This window comes from Temnothorax americanus, unplaced genomic scaffold, assembly GCF_048541705.1.
Source record: "Temnothorax americanus isolate GAGA-0224 unplaced genomic scaffold, ASM4854170v1 Scaffold49, whole genome shotgun sequence".
In the NCBI taxonomy this organism is placed as follows: domain Eukaryota; kingdom Metazoa; phylum Arthropoda; class Insecta; order Hymenoptera; family Formicidae; genus Temnothorax; species Temnothorax americanus.
Window position 1 is genome coordinate 184,284 of NW_027509646.1, and position 13,077 is coordinate 197,360.

At 41.0% G+C, this 13,077-nt stretch overlaps 3 protein-coding genes across 4 annotated transcripts in view; 2 read left to right on the plus strand and 1 right to left on the minus strand.

Moving 5' to 3' along the window:
* The first annotated feature begins 94 nt into the window (after positions 1–94).
* Positions 95–3,190, plus strand: Ns3 (nucleostemin 3). The gene is made up of 4 exons (XM_077417374.1): positions 95–513; positions 806–2,195; positions 2,340–2,640; positions 2,843–3,190. The coding sequence occupies exons 1-4, from the start codon at positions 409–411 to the stop codon at positions 2,988–2,990; spliced, it is 1,944 nt and encodes a 647-aa protein (XP_077273500.1). The 5' UTR covers positions 95–408; the 3' UTR covers positions 2,991–3,190.
* Ssu72 (Ssu72 CTD phosphatase) lies at positions 2,642–5,171 on the minus strand. The gene is made up of 4 exons (XM_077417403.1): positions 4,698–5,171; positions 4,254–4,397; positions 3,772–4,030; positions 2,642–3,684 (listed from the first exon to the last, which is right to left on the minus strand). Exons 1-4 carry the CDS (start codon positions 4,778–4,780, stop codon positions 3,583–3,585), a joined length of 588 nt encoding a protein of 195 aa, XP_077273529.1. The 5' UTR covers positions 4,781–5,171; the 3' UTR covers positions 2,642–3,582.
* Positions 5,172–5,314: 143 nt separating this feature from the next.
* Positions 5,315–13,077, plus strand: part of LOC143903620 (uncharacterized) — a 36,255-nt gene continuing 28,492 nt past the window's right edge. The window contains exons 1-2 of one of the 2 annotated variants that reach the window (XM_077417391.1): positions 5,315–6,362; positions 6,634–6,670. The gene's annotated coding sequence lies outside the window, so the exon portion shown is untranslated. Of the gene's footprint in view, positions 6,363–6,633; positions 6,671–7,756; positions 7,890–13,077 lie in introns of those variants that run through there. The other variant, XM_077417392.1, reaches the window with a different exon arrangement.

The window sequence follows — 13,077 nt, forward strand, 5'->3', positions numbered from 1 at the left end:
TGATAGGCATCGACATCTTACAATTAGCCAAATCATATCCATAGATTCCATAGCACTATCGGACTGCGCACTGTGCAACTGAGTGCACAGTCCTACTACACTCACTCACTCACTTCCTCGTGTGAGGTTATGTTTTCCAAAACATAACCTTCAATCTTGTAATTGTTCAACTAGAATGGGTCAAGCATCGTTGTGCTATATGGTTCCAGGGTGGGACCGAAGGCACTAAGTTTCTCTCAACCGAGAGAACATCTTCCAAAAAAAAAAAAAAAAAAAATTGTTCAACTAGCAGAAGTTGGACGAGTTGGGCAGTCAGCAGTCAGCAGTCAGGCAGAGGTGGCAGAGTGGCCAAGTCACACAGTCGCACATGCTGCTTTTGCAAAAGAGAAATATTGTTTAGTAGAGACCATGGGCAAAAGAGGCAAAGGAGGAGGCAGTAATTTAGGAAAATCTTTAATCAGGGATCGATTTGGATCCAGGAAAATTAAAAGGAACAGCAATGAGCCGTCTATGGTAAAATAATGAATTTGCTTTAACCTCCTCGTTCGAGTGTCTCATCACGTGTGTCTTTCTTCAGTAGGGCGAGTTGAAAATATTTCCGAGATGACAAAATATGTCTTATAAACGATGCAATTTAGAAAAGCGTTCTGTCGTTTTATTTACATTTTGTTTACATTATGATAAATTCGTCAAAGACTAAACGAGTTGCTATATAAATTTACTACCGATATATATGTATATATTTGTTAATAGGTCATTGAAAGCTATTATTTATAAGTTTTTTTTCTTTTCATGCATCATGTAGCTTCACACTACAGAGATTAATGACGGTTACGATTGGGGCCGACTCAACTTGCAATCGGTTACAGAGGAGAGCTCGTTTCAAGAGTTTCTGTCGACCGCTGAACTCGCAGGAACAGAGTTTAACGCGGAGAAATTAAATATTAAATTTGTGAATCCCAATAGTGGTGGCTTGCTCTCGATGAATGAAAAGGAGAAAGTATTGGAGGTGCAAGAAAGAAACAAAGGCCTTGTCAAGATACCTAGAAGGCCGAAATGGAATAGTTCCATAAACGCTCAAGAATTAAACACTCTTGAGAAAGAGGCATTCTTGGAGTGGAGACGTCATTTGGCTACGTTGCAACAAGTCGAGGGATTGATATTGACGCCTTACGAGAGGAACTTGGAGTTCTGGCGGCAATTGTGGAGAGTGGTGGAACGCAGCGATGTGATTGTACAAATTGTTGACGCACGCAACCCATTGCTCTTTCGCTGCGAGGACTTGGAACGTTACGTTAAAGAAATAAATCCTGACAAATTAAATATGATTCTTCTTAATAAAGCAGACTTTTTAACGGACGAGCAAAGAGATACGTGGGCAAAATATTTTACAGACATAAATGTACAGGTGGCTTTTTTCTCTGCTACGTTAGCAGCAGAGAAACAGCGGATAGAAGAAGAGGATGAAGATGAAGCAAAATCGATAGATGAAAATGATAATGATCATCTTGATGAAACAGATGAATATAGTACTGACGAGTTTAACTCAGAATTTGCTTCGGAATCGGAATATGCCAGTGCGGAGGATGGTACCGAGGTTGACAACGATACGTGTACCGTACCTAATGTAGAAACTGCTGTCGATAAACAAACGGAAGCTCAATGCGCGATGGAGAATTTAAAAATCTTCGATACCGACTTGGAAGGCAAAACGAAGAAAATAGTTAATTCGCCGAAATTATTAAACAGGAACGATCTCGCGCAATTATTTAAAATAATTTATAGCGGTAATAAAACCTACACAGATGGAGTGACGACAATCGGTCTGGTGGGATATCCGAACGTTGGAAAAAGTTCCACTATCAATGCTTTGCTCATGGACAAAAAGGTTTCCGTGTCTGCCACCCCAGGCAAAACTAAGCATTTTCAAACGTTGTATTTAGACAAGGATTTACTATTGTGTGACTGCCCAGGCTTGGTAATGCCAAGCTTTGTTTGTACAAAAGCCGAGATGATCTTGAATGGCGTACTGTCGATCGATCAGATGCGAGACCACGTACCGGCAATTACGTTACTGGCTACATTGATACCTAGGCATATTCTGGAGGACCTGTATGGTTTTACGTTACCTACGCCACCCGAGGGAGACTCGAATCGCGCACCAACCGCAGAAGAGCTTTTGAACGCGCACGCTTGTACGTAATCGCTTTATATCGACGAAATGTCCGCGCGCTAAAATTAAAATCATGTCTCACATGTTGCATATATAAATTATTTTTATGTTCACATTTATAATTATAATGTATATTTGTACAAATTAACATCGTATTTGTTTGCAGATAATAGAGGTTTTATGACGCAGAATGGTCAGCCGGATAATCCACGTTCGGCTAGATACATTTTAAAGGATTTTGTTAACGGTAGATTGCTGTATTGCGTTGCACCGCCAACGTTCGAGCAAGAGCGCTTTCACACGTTTCCGCCGCGACGTCGCAATATATCCGCGAACAGGCACGTACCGCCCCGAACAGTTCGCGTAAACGAAGGATGTCGAGCAACAATCAACGACGTGGATCAAAAGTTCTTCCAGGATATACACGTCAAGAAAATTGTTGGACCTATGCTAAAATACTCTACAACGTAATGTCGAAATGTTGGCTTTATTTAAATAGTCGCTCATTTATAATGTTGCGACAATAATTATAAGGTCTATTAAAATGTGTTTGAATTCTAATAATCGAATGACGATCGTCACACACGATTGAAATATATGTACATTATATCATTAAACCGTCATATTTTCATATATAAAATTCACTTGATCGGTAAAATTGATTTTCAGGCACGCGGGATCAACGGTTAATTTGACAGAATCGACCGACGATTACTCGGATAAAATCAAGAAACCATGGAAAATGATAAATAAACACGTTAATAAGAATAAACGTGAGAAGGCTCGAAGATTATACGCTCATCTTGACCAACATTGAGTACAAAAATGTGCGAAAGTACCATTTTGCATTTTCTGAATCTATTAGCTTTGTAACAGCTATGTAATATAGCTGTACGATTGCACATATATATATACACATACACACGCAAAAACACAGGCACGTTGCAGATTTATATTCAGATGTAATCGTGAACGATACATGTATATATATGCTAAAATATGGTATTTTATATTTTATACCCTCTGCATTTATCTTTTATTCCCAATATCTCAGTTTTACGGCTAAAGATCGATACCATTTTATAGATCCGTTTAATCATAATGGGATGTGAATCTCATAATCGATTGGAATATTAACTTCAACAGTGGACCGTGGTAGTTAGATTCCACGGGAATAATCGTCAAGTAGGAAGCACAAGCGGATTTCTCCGTTCGAGTCAATATTCAGTCCACACGATTCGGTGGATGAATATACATACATACATACATATATACATACATACATGCATACATATATATATACACGCATATATGTGCACTAAATTTATACATAATTTAACCTCCATCATAAATAAATTTCGTTTGACGAACACCAGATTCCTGATGATTTCTGTGTCGACAACAGATTTTCAGTAAAATAACACAGTGTGCAATATTGTTCTTGCAAACTTGGATTCAAATTCATGGAGTAGTTCATCTATATCATTGTCTAAGTCTTCGCTATTCGCCAACTAAAATATAAAAATTTCCATATTATAAATTAGAATATTAAAAAAAAAAAATATATATATATATATAATATAAATATGTATATATACCACTGTCACTAGTTCGCATATAAGAAACGATCCTACTGTAGCCTCTTCATGATTGTCCTGAATATCAATATTGATCAAATGCACAGGTTGATTATCTTCTTTAGGTCTAGATTCCATGCATTCGATCACTTGATCGTACACACGTTCCTCGCACGTAATTAGAATATCGAACTTATCCTTGGACAATTGAAAACGTTCCGGCTTGGGTTTTATCCGACGGTTCCGATCCAACATATGCAATAAACCATTCTGTGTATAACTACGCTAATTGTTAAAGAACAAATAACATGGAAAAAACAATGGCATATTGTACGGAGAAAAACTTGATATTTTTTATTTAGATGAATTAAAATTAGTAGCTTACTAGAACTTGGGGAAAAAAAAATAATAATAATAAAATTGGAAATAAATTTATATCATTATAATATGATAGAATATATGTTAGAAAAATAGTAAAAGGCTTATTTATATGCAAAGGATACTATTGCTTGTCTTTCATCAATAGATCATTGTAAATCTCATCGTACGAAGTTCCAAAGTCATAGATGTTAGGGCGATCTGGGGCGGTACCGGGTAGTTTGACCTTGTCGCCAGTTCCAAATGATTTTACATTAAATCCCTTTTTGCTGAAACAATCGTGTTCTCAAATAAATATTCTGCGTTTCCCACGCTTCACAATTTTTCATGCTTCATTTCAACCATTAAATATTGCAATTCAGAAGGCTCGAAGTCAATTTATATTCGATATTTCGTTGAGAAGAACATTTCCGAGATATTTTACAATTCTACAAGTGCAAAAATTGCATTTTACAAGAGAAAAGTCACAGTGTACAGGTTGCACGTACTACGCCAATGCTAGTAACCTAATTAACCAATCTGTTACGCGAGTTGTCGAGCGCTTGCCGACCTGCCGACCGATCGCCTACCTCAGAAAAGCGTGCGCCTCCATGCTCCTGTTCATGTTACTGGAACATATTACGGCTACGCCGATGGAATTTGGCGCCGGCATTCTTCCGCGCGTTCTATCAACCGTGAAAGAGCCGTGATAGAAAAGTCGTGTTATCGCCTAACCAAAGATAATCTCACGCTTGAAGGGTCGAAGGCTTGAAGGTTATGTTGAGAAAACGTTACGAAGGATGCATCTGACTGAATATGGAATGTTTTACGCGTCTGTAATTGAGCTTTCTCTTTATCTAAATCTAATCGGAGCGTAATGGAGGCGCAGGACGGTCCGAGCGAACGTCAATCGTTCTCCACAGCGAGATGAAATTCTTTCGAGCCAGGTTTGCACGATGCAGTCGCGAGAAATCCGGGAATCGGGGAACGGTATCAAGCCTTCGACGTCGACGAGTTCAACGGTGTATCGTATCCGGTATCCGGTATCGCCATATCGCGAACCACTCTTCGGCGCGCGGCGAGTCGAGCCGGGAGTGGCCGGGAACCTCCGAATCCGGCCGAATCACGTTCGGCCGTTCTCGCCGGCCGCCCGCTGCCGCGCGCCGGCGCGGCGCGGCACGCGGCACCGCGGCAGTACAGGTGCGGCAGTCGCGATGCCCAGCGATGCCGCGCCGCGCCGATTTCGCAGCAGCGTATTCCAAGTCGGCGCGCGCGGACGATTATTTCCATCGGCGAGACGGCCTTGACACTTGTTTTCGTCGACGCTCGGAATACCGTTATACCCGCGGATGTTGTTCAATCATATTTTCGGACCGGTGTCAAGCGGTGTCAAGTGTTTGCACTCCGTGCTCCGTGCCGTGCGAGTGCTGTTATTCGAAACGCACGTTCGTGCGATTGGCATTCCTGCTTCTCGTTTCGCGGGAATAATCGACGACGCGCTCAATAATTTAATTGCATCAAGTGTATCAAGTGTCGCGAATGAATTATAATGTATCGCGCGAATCGTTCGCTCGAGGCAGAGATATATCGAGGCGAAGGTACATACATACCTGTGTGCTCGTATGGCAATCGTGAGTTGCGAGTTGCGAGTGATTTGCAGTTTCGCGTGTCGATATTCGCGGGCGATAATCGATCGTTAGTCCTGCCGTCCTGCCCCGGGCCGCCATATGTCTGGCTGAACTATCGAATGTGCGTGCGGCATTCGTTAACGCGGCAGCGTGTTTAACGCGTTTCGAACGTGCCGCGCCGGAATTGTCGCGCGATATTATCTCCGATTCTGTTCGAAGAGCGGAAAGAGGGCCGAGTGACGATAACGTGAAATCGTATCGCGATTCAAGTAATAGCGCGCTGTGATGTACGATTAACGTACAACGCTCGTTCGTGAATATTTCTTATTTTCGTGACTCGTGCGTATTTCGTATCCTGCTCCGTTTGCCGATTTAATTGAATAAACGAACCGCAGCCGGTTCGTCGCGTTTTGCTTCGGGAGTGTCGCGTTCAAGTACGCGGACTAAAGGACTTTTTCAAACGGGAGTGCCGTACGGTATCGCGCGAGAAAAGTCCGCGCCGCTCGCGCGTAGTTTATTATCCGCGAGTGTTTCTCGCGAGTGTCCTGTGCGGCATGGCGCGGCGCCGGCGCCGGCGAGAGGAGGAGGTCTGGGAGAGACATCGGGCCCCGGCGGAGCAACCTTGAGGTGAATATCATCTACGTAATAATAATTCTTTTTCATTTATTTAGATTGTTTTATTTTTATAAGTTAAAAATAATTAGAAAAAGAGAAATTATCTAAAATTTTATTCTTGTAAAAGATCTTTTTCGGTAAATAGATAATACGTGTATACGGTGTACGTGTTGCTAAATATTTCATTGAAAGACGAATTAGAGGCGCGTAAGAATTAACTTTTGAGAAACGTTGATAATTTAGAGCGTTTCTTTAACTTAAATCTTATATTTGTATGTTACAGTATCACCGTATATAACTCCGCTGCTGCGCATCGGTCGGTGAGCGACAACTAAATTTTTGTAACCGAGGTAACGGATCTATGACACGTACGTCAAATTTATTACGGAAACGCTTGTGTCAAGTTATTACAATAAATTATTACCATATAATATTACATTTCACAGATCCGTTGCCTTAAAATTGACTGGAACATATTAGGACTTGACATTTTATCATGCGTTCTATCACCAATTCTCCCATCTTTCCTCTTCTCAAATATCTTCCGGTCTCCACCCTCCGCAGTTCGCGCTCCAGCTCCGTCGATAGAGAGATGTTTTTTTAGTGACATCTGTGAACGGATGAATGTGTGATACGTATACAGCTGAAAAGAAAATAAAGAAACATTTCTTTCCGCGCTTTAGATATAGTATATATACCGAAACGTCAGATAGAAACGTGTCACTTGTCAGCCGATAGCTATAGCGATACGTATAGCGGAAACTAGATGTCACTAACGATACCCAGTCAGGGAAGTCAGGGATGAAACATTCCAAATAAAATCTGATAAAATCTTCAATGATACTTAGGTATGACAAACATCTGCTACATATATATCTTAACAATTAATGGTGTTTTATAATTAAAATACGCCATTACATTCGGATAATAATTATAATCGATAAATTGGTGTCGACGCTCAAGCGACACGTAACGAAATGTATTAACGTGTGCATCTATTAATATACAAATAACTCAAAACAATTAACCCCAGATATAATTAAGACGACACGTAATGCCAATGCCTGCTCAGCCTATACTTGCCATACTCGCTCGAAAATAGTCGCGTCTATAGCTATTTATGCATATATCAGCCGTATCGTATTGCATATATCGATACGTTCTTCGACAAGTGACTCGTTTCTCGTTTTATCGCGCGAACGAGATTCTGCGATGAAAAGTGCTTCGTGTGCGTAAGGCCGGTATCACAGTCTCCGCGTAACGTGATTTTTTCTAGATTTTCCGATTAAACTCACTCTTCGTCTCTTTCTAGGAAGATAGTTAGAAAGAGTGAGTTACGAAGAGTGAGTTTAATCGGAGAATCTAGAAAGAATCACGTTAATCGAAGACTGTGATACCGGCCCTACTTATATATAAACGTGCTCGTTCATCACACTGCTCGCTGAGAAGCAACGGTCCTGGGTCCTGGGTCCGGTCGTTTGGAAAGCAGAAACCCAGAGTGACCAGAGTCCCCATCTCCACCCCGGTCACCGGTCACCGGTGAGTAAATGTAAAAATTGTCAAATTGACGCGAGTGTTTGTCGAGGTTACGCATCGTATCGTTGATCGTTCGCAGCGTTCGCCCGTTCGCCCGTGCAGCGTGCACACGGGCGGTTTGGGCATGTGCTTTTTACTTTTAAAACGTCTCATTATTACAACAATATATGTATAAGTTTAATTTACGAGTTGGACGAAAAATGACCGATCGAATATAATAACTGGATCGATATATGACGATTGATAAAAAGACTTAATCTTGCGTGAACGGCAAGGAATTATAGCAAAATTGTCTGTTGTGCTGTTGTGCGTTTTGACGTTGTCGATTGAAAATTTTTATGATTACAAACGCAAGAAGCTATACATATATTTATATAGAGTTGGAGAGCTTCGCGCCGGTTTACAAGTCGCATCCGAAATTCACGCTCTCGAGTCGTTCGGGGAGAATTAAAAAGGAGCGTCGTTAAATTGCATAATGCCGGTCGCGGATCTGTTACAAAACCGCGAAATAATGACTGTAGCGTCCGCGATACCTCGTCGGGTCGGGAGTCGGGATACAGCCGACGCGAGACGCGACTCGGGACTCGGGACGCTCGACGGCTCGACGAAGATTACGTGTCTCGGACTCGGGGGCCTGAATTAAGGCGGGGCCTGGGCTTCGACGAGACTTCAATTTCGCGCTCGGTGATTCTCGCAAGACCGGCAAGACTAGAGCCCGGCTACCCGGTGTCGCGATTCGCGATCCTCGCCGGCGCCGCGCGAAAGGGAACGAAGGCCTCGAAGAACCCGAACGGATTCGGCCAGCGTTTCGCGAGGGAATTGCGATCGAGATGCACGGAGCTAAAAATCGCATAATAACACGATTGTGTGCGCGATTATGCTCCCCCATCCCTCCTCATTCCACACAGCTTACGCTGTCTTCTGTCCGCAATCTTTTACCCTAACCCAGTCCGAGTCTTTCTTTGGCCAGTTTGGAGCCAATTTTTCCTCGATAGAAATGTATGTATACAATTAGAGCTTCCAAAATTATTACATATTATTAGTGAATAAGAATAAGAGCCTTTTGACCAATTAAACCGAGAATTAAACCTTGGAAAAGAGAATAGGCGCGGAGGAAACGTTTGAAATAAAAATTCGTTAGTTTATTTCAAGTCGATTTTACTTTAACGCGAACTTTATGCCAACGACAAGTATTTTGTTGCAAAAGCGTATAATGGTAGTCTATTTATGCTGCTGTTCATTCCAAACTGGTTGGATTGTCATTAAAAAAATACCGATGCAAAAATGGGATATTGTGTGCCTACGTGTTTAATACTTCCGTAAATAATACTTATTGTATTCTACTCTATACCGGTTGCTATGAAATCATTTTCTATTTCTTTCTATTTCTTTAAGATAAGACAAGCAATGTGTGTAAGGGAAATTATTCTTTTAGAGACACTGAGACAGATAACATTGTTTGGAAAAATAGAAACTTTGATCTGTAGCGTCAATTTTCCAATCTTTCTTATATCGTCACTTGGTGCGGAATTATTTAAACGAATCGCGCGAATTTTGTTTGTCCGGATGCGTAAAATTATAAAATTAACGCGACGTTTCAAGTATAGGTTCGACTATTCGCTCCGTATACTTCGTATCGTATATGCGCAGCATCCAGCAGCATCCGTATGCGCTCGTTGTGCAAATTCGCGATGGGAAGTAGGGGACACACGCGCACCACGACTTGTATGTACATATGTATGTACAAACGGATCAACGATGGACGAGACCAATTTAGATCCATGGCTCGTCTCTGTAAGTTTGTACGTTGTCCACAATGGCGCGTGTTACGTGCTTCGCTGCACCTCGCATAGTGATTGCTTTATCAGAACCAGCCCATACTTATAATTAGCTGGAAATATTTTCCGGCGCGGCGATTGTAACGTTGCGCGTCGACGATCGACGATAGGCTCAACTACGCCAAATATGAGATGTGACGTGTGACATTTGCTTTGCGCTGTACTGTCTCGCCGCGGAGATTATTAATTTATTAATTTGTTAGTCTGCAGTTGCAGCATATAATGCAGCATATGCGCATAGGTAAAACATAGACTATAAAATTGCATTACCTATACTATATGACAATATTCAAAATGACGATTAATATTCAATCTTAATTTTTTATTTCAACTTTTCATTTTAAACGAGTCTCGCCTCTTATATCGGACATTTCTCTTACGTCTTACGCGATAACGTATCTCCTCGTTCGATAGCGAGATAGCGAAAATAGAAAAATAAATAGCGGGAGAAGAGAAGAACCGTCAAGTATAGACTGTGCGATCGATTGTTTGTGCAAACAGTGTCTCGCACGATAATCATAAATTATGTTCTATTACGTACTCGACGCGACGCGATGCCGAAAACTTACAGCCGGATACGCTTTAACTCATGGATATTAATGACGAGTCCTCCGCGACCATGAGAGACGTCTAACTGACGTCCGACAGATATCGCATGCGTATATGAATAGCCAAAAGTAATCCTTATGCGATGCAACGCACATTAAATTATCCTTCCTTTTCCGAGCATGTGTGTTTCGCGTAACAAATATCAACGTCACGCATCGCGCGCGCGCGTGTACATCTACGCTGGTAAATCACACCTATCTATCTACGTGTAATAAGAGTCGCTCTTTGCCGCGGTATGCTAAATCCGCGGTATGTGAACTGCGATACGTCATTTTACATCAAAATCGAGTAGATCTTAAACAACAAGATGAAATAAGAATTCATTCTTGACGTAATCTATAAGTTTATTTTTTCCGACTAAATTTCGAATTTTTAAATGGCGTTACGAAACATATCTTGCGGTTTTAATCATTTACATATATTATGCGTTTTAATAAGTCAAATATGATAATTTAACAAAAAATCAGCGTGCACGCATATGTATTTCTTATACAACATTTTTTAATTAACCTTTTTATGGAATTGAAAAGAATCGTGCACATTTTAACGCGAATAATAAGGTGGTTAAAATAGTTCTCAATCTCTCAATCTCTCAATCTCCTTTTATTAAAGTTAGTTGACAACTTGTCGGTTGGTGCGGCTCATTTGCAGCTTTAGTTTAATTATTATACTTTTTTTTTTTGCTCTCACGATACGTAGACTATTACGTAGACTTAATAAATCGTGAGGCAATAAGAGACACAAATCACGCTTCTCCATTATTATCAATCCCGAATTGGCTAATCTTTCGTAAGAACTCGCGTAATGAGAGTTAATAAATCGTGGCTAAAAAGAAAATTGCCATCCTTCGCATCTGAACCGCGTTAATCACGGATTTGCCAATCTTATATCGCAGCGACCGATTCTGTGAAAGTCGGGAAGTCGGGATCGAAGTCGCGATCGGCAGAGCGGAAACGACAACTCTTCTGCGGAGAGAGGACGCGACGCGATTGCGAGAGATCCCGCATATACCGGAACTCGATGAAATTTTCTTCAGCCATGGAATCGAAAGCTGTCGTTTCCAACTCGATAACTGATGAAGTTTTCGCGTATCGAAAGTTAGGGAAACGCGCGATTCAGAAATCTGGTACGAGAGAGGCCCCATCTCAATCGAATTTTTACCTTTTACCGACTTTTATACAATTTATTGATTTTGTCATTGATTGACTTTTTTCTCAAGAAAAATGTACGTAATTCCTTTAAAAATAAATTAAAAACATTTTTAAGGTTGGGAATAAATTTTAAAATAATGTCAATTTGCGTGCGAATCTTTTTTTCAAACACGCGTGACGTTGAATCTTTTACCGAGTTTTTGCTGACAATGAGATTCTCTATTTGGCAAGGGGCTCGCCAGTCGCCACCCCGCGTCGCGAAAGCGCGAGTGAACGTACAAAGGTCATTAAAACGGTTCGCGATTCGCGTCACGACTTGTCCTCGATCGGTATGCAAACATCGAGTACCTCGCACCGAGAGTTGGCTTCGACATTGAGGCTTTCGAGGCAGCTAGACTAGACGCCTCGAAAGCGAATCTCAAAGGTTGCCAAACAAAGTATGTTGCCTGGAGCGTTCCTAATCTGTTACGATTGTGTCTGCTGCGATACTTATACTTATACTTTACTTTGCTGACATTAGTATAAAAGTGGGTTCAGAGTAATAATACTTGTTGTTGGTAACTTTGTTTCCAAATAGAAGAAAAGCCACAAAAGTAATTTATTGAATGGAAGAGAATATCATTTCGCATTCTGCACGCGCGAAAATGTTGATGCGAGAATTTGTTTCGCGCAATAAAAATGCGAAGTTGTGTCTCCTAATTGTTACTCCGTACAATAACTTATCATTATATGCCATCGTGCAATCGACATTGACCGCAATGGCTATAAATGATGCTTTTGGTTAATTCCGATGTACTGGAAATTGCCTATAATTTCTATCGTAACATTCGATATTGATTTCGTCATGCATTAGTCAAAGTTTCCATTAGTTTCTATTAATCATTTTATTACTGGTTCGCCATCCGATCAACGCTCATGATGCGAATTGTGTAACGTGATATCGCTGTGTCAGAATTAAAATTAGTCTCTAGTATTTGGCAACAAAAATAGGTACTTGTCGCACTAAAAATACATTCCGTAAAATTAACATTTTCATAACTTGTGGACGCGGGTAATAACTTTTACTACTTTTAGAGAATTGCGCGTTTTGCTGCCACGTTTCGTTTACCATAATAACATAACCCGATCCGAAAGAAACTTTTCGTTATTTTTTGATGTTAAAATGTTAAAATACGTCGACAGCTTACTCGACGATGGGTTCTTTCCACGCTAGAAATCCAACGATCCGCAACGCCTTTCGTGCGAATTAACGTCACGCGTACCACGCCGGGCTCTATCACGGCTGTCGTGAGTCGTGAGTGAGAGCAACGAACGATAAGATTATGCTATTGTGGGACTCGAAATAGTTGGCGTGCGTCCAACGTAGGCGCCTGCTTTTCGTTCTGGCGCTCCATGTTTACCTTTTTATTTCCGAAACTCTAACTGCACCTTACATTACTATATGAAACAGTGACGCGCTTGTATCTATATCTTATTGTTAGGTATTTTCTCGAATAGCAAGTATGTGCATATACCGTATGGTCTGCCAGCTGTAAGTACTGAAAATAAATTGCCTTTTCCATTCGGCGCGGCGTGTGCATATTTTTGGTGGAG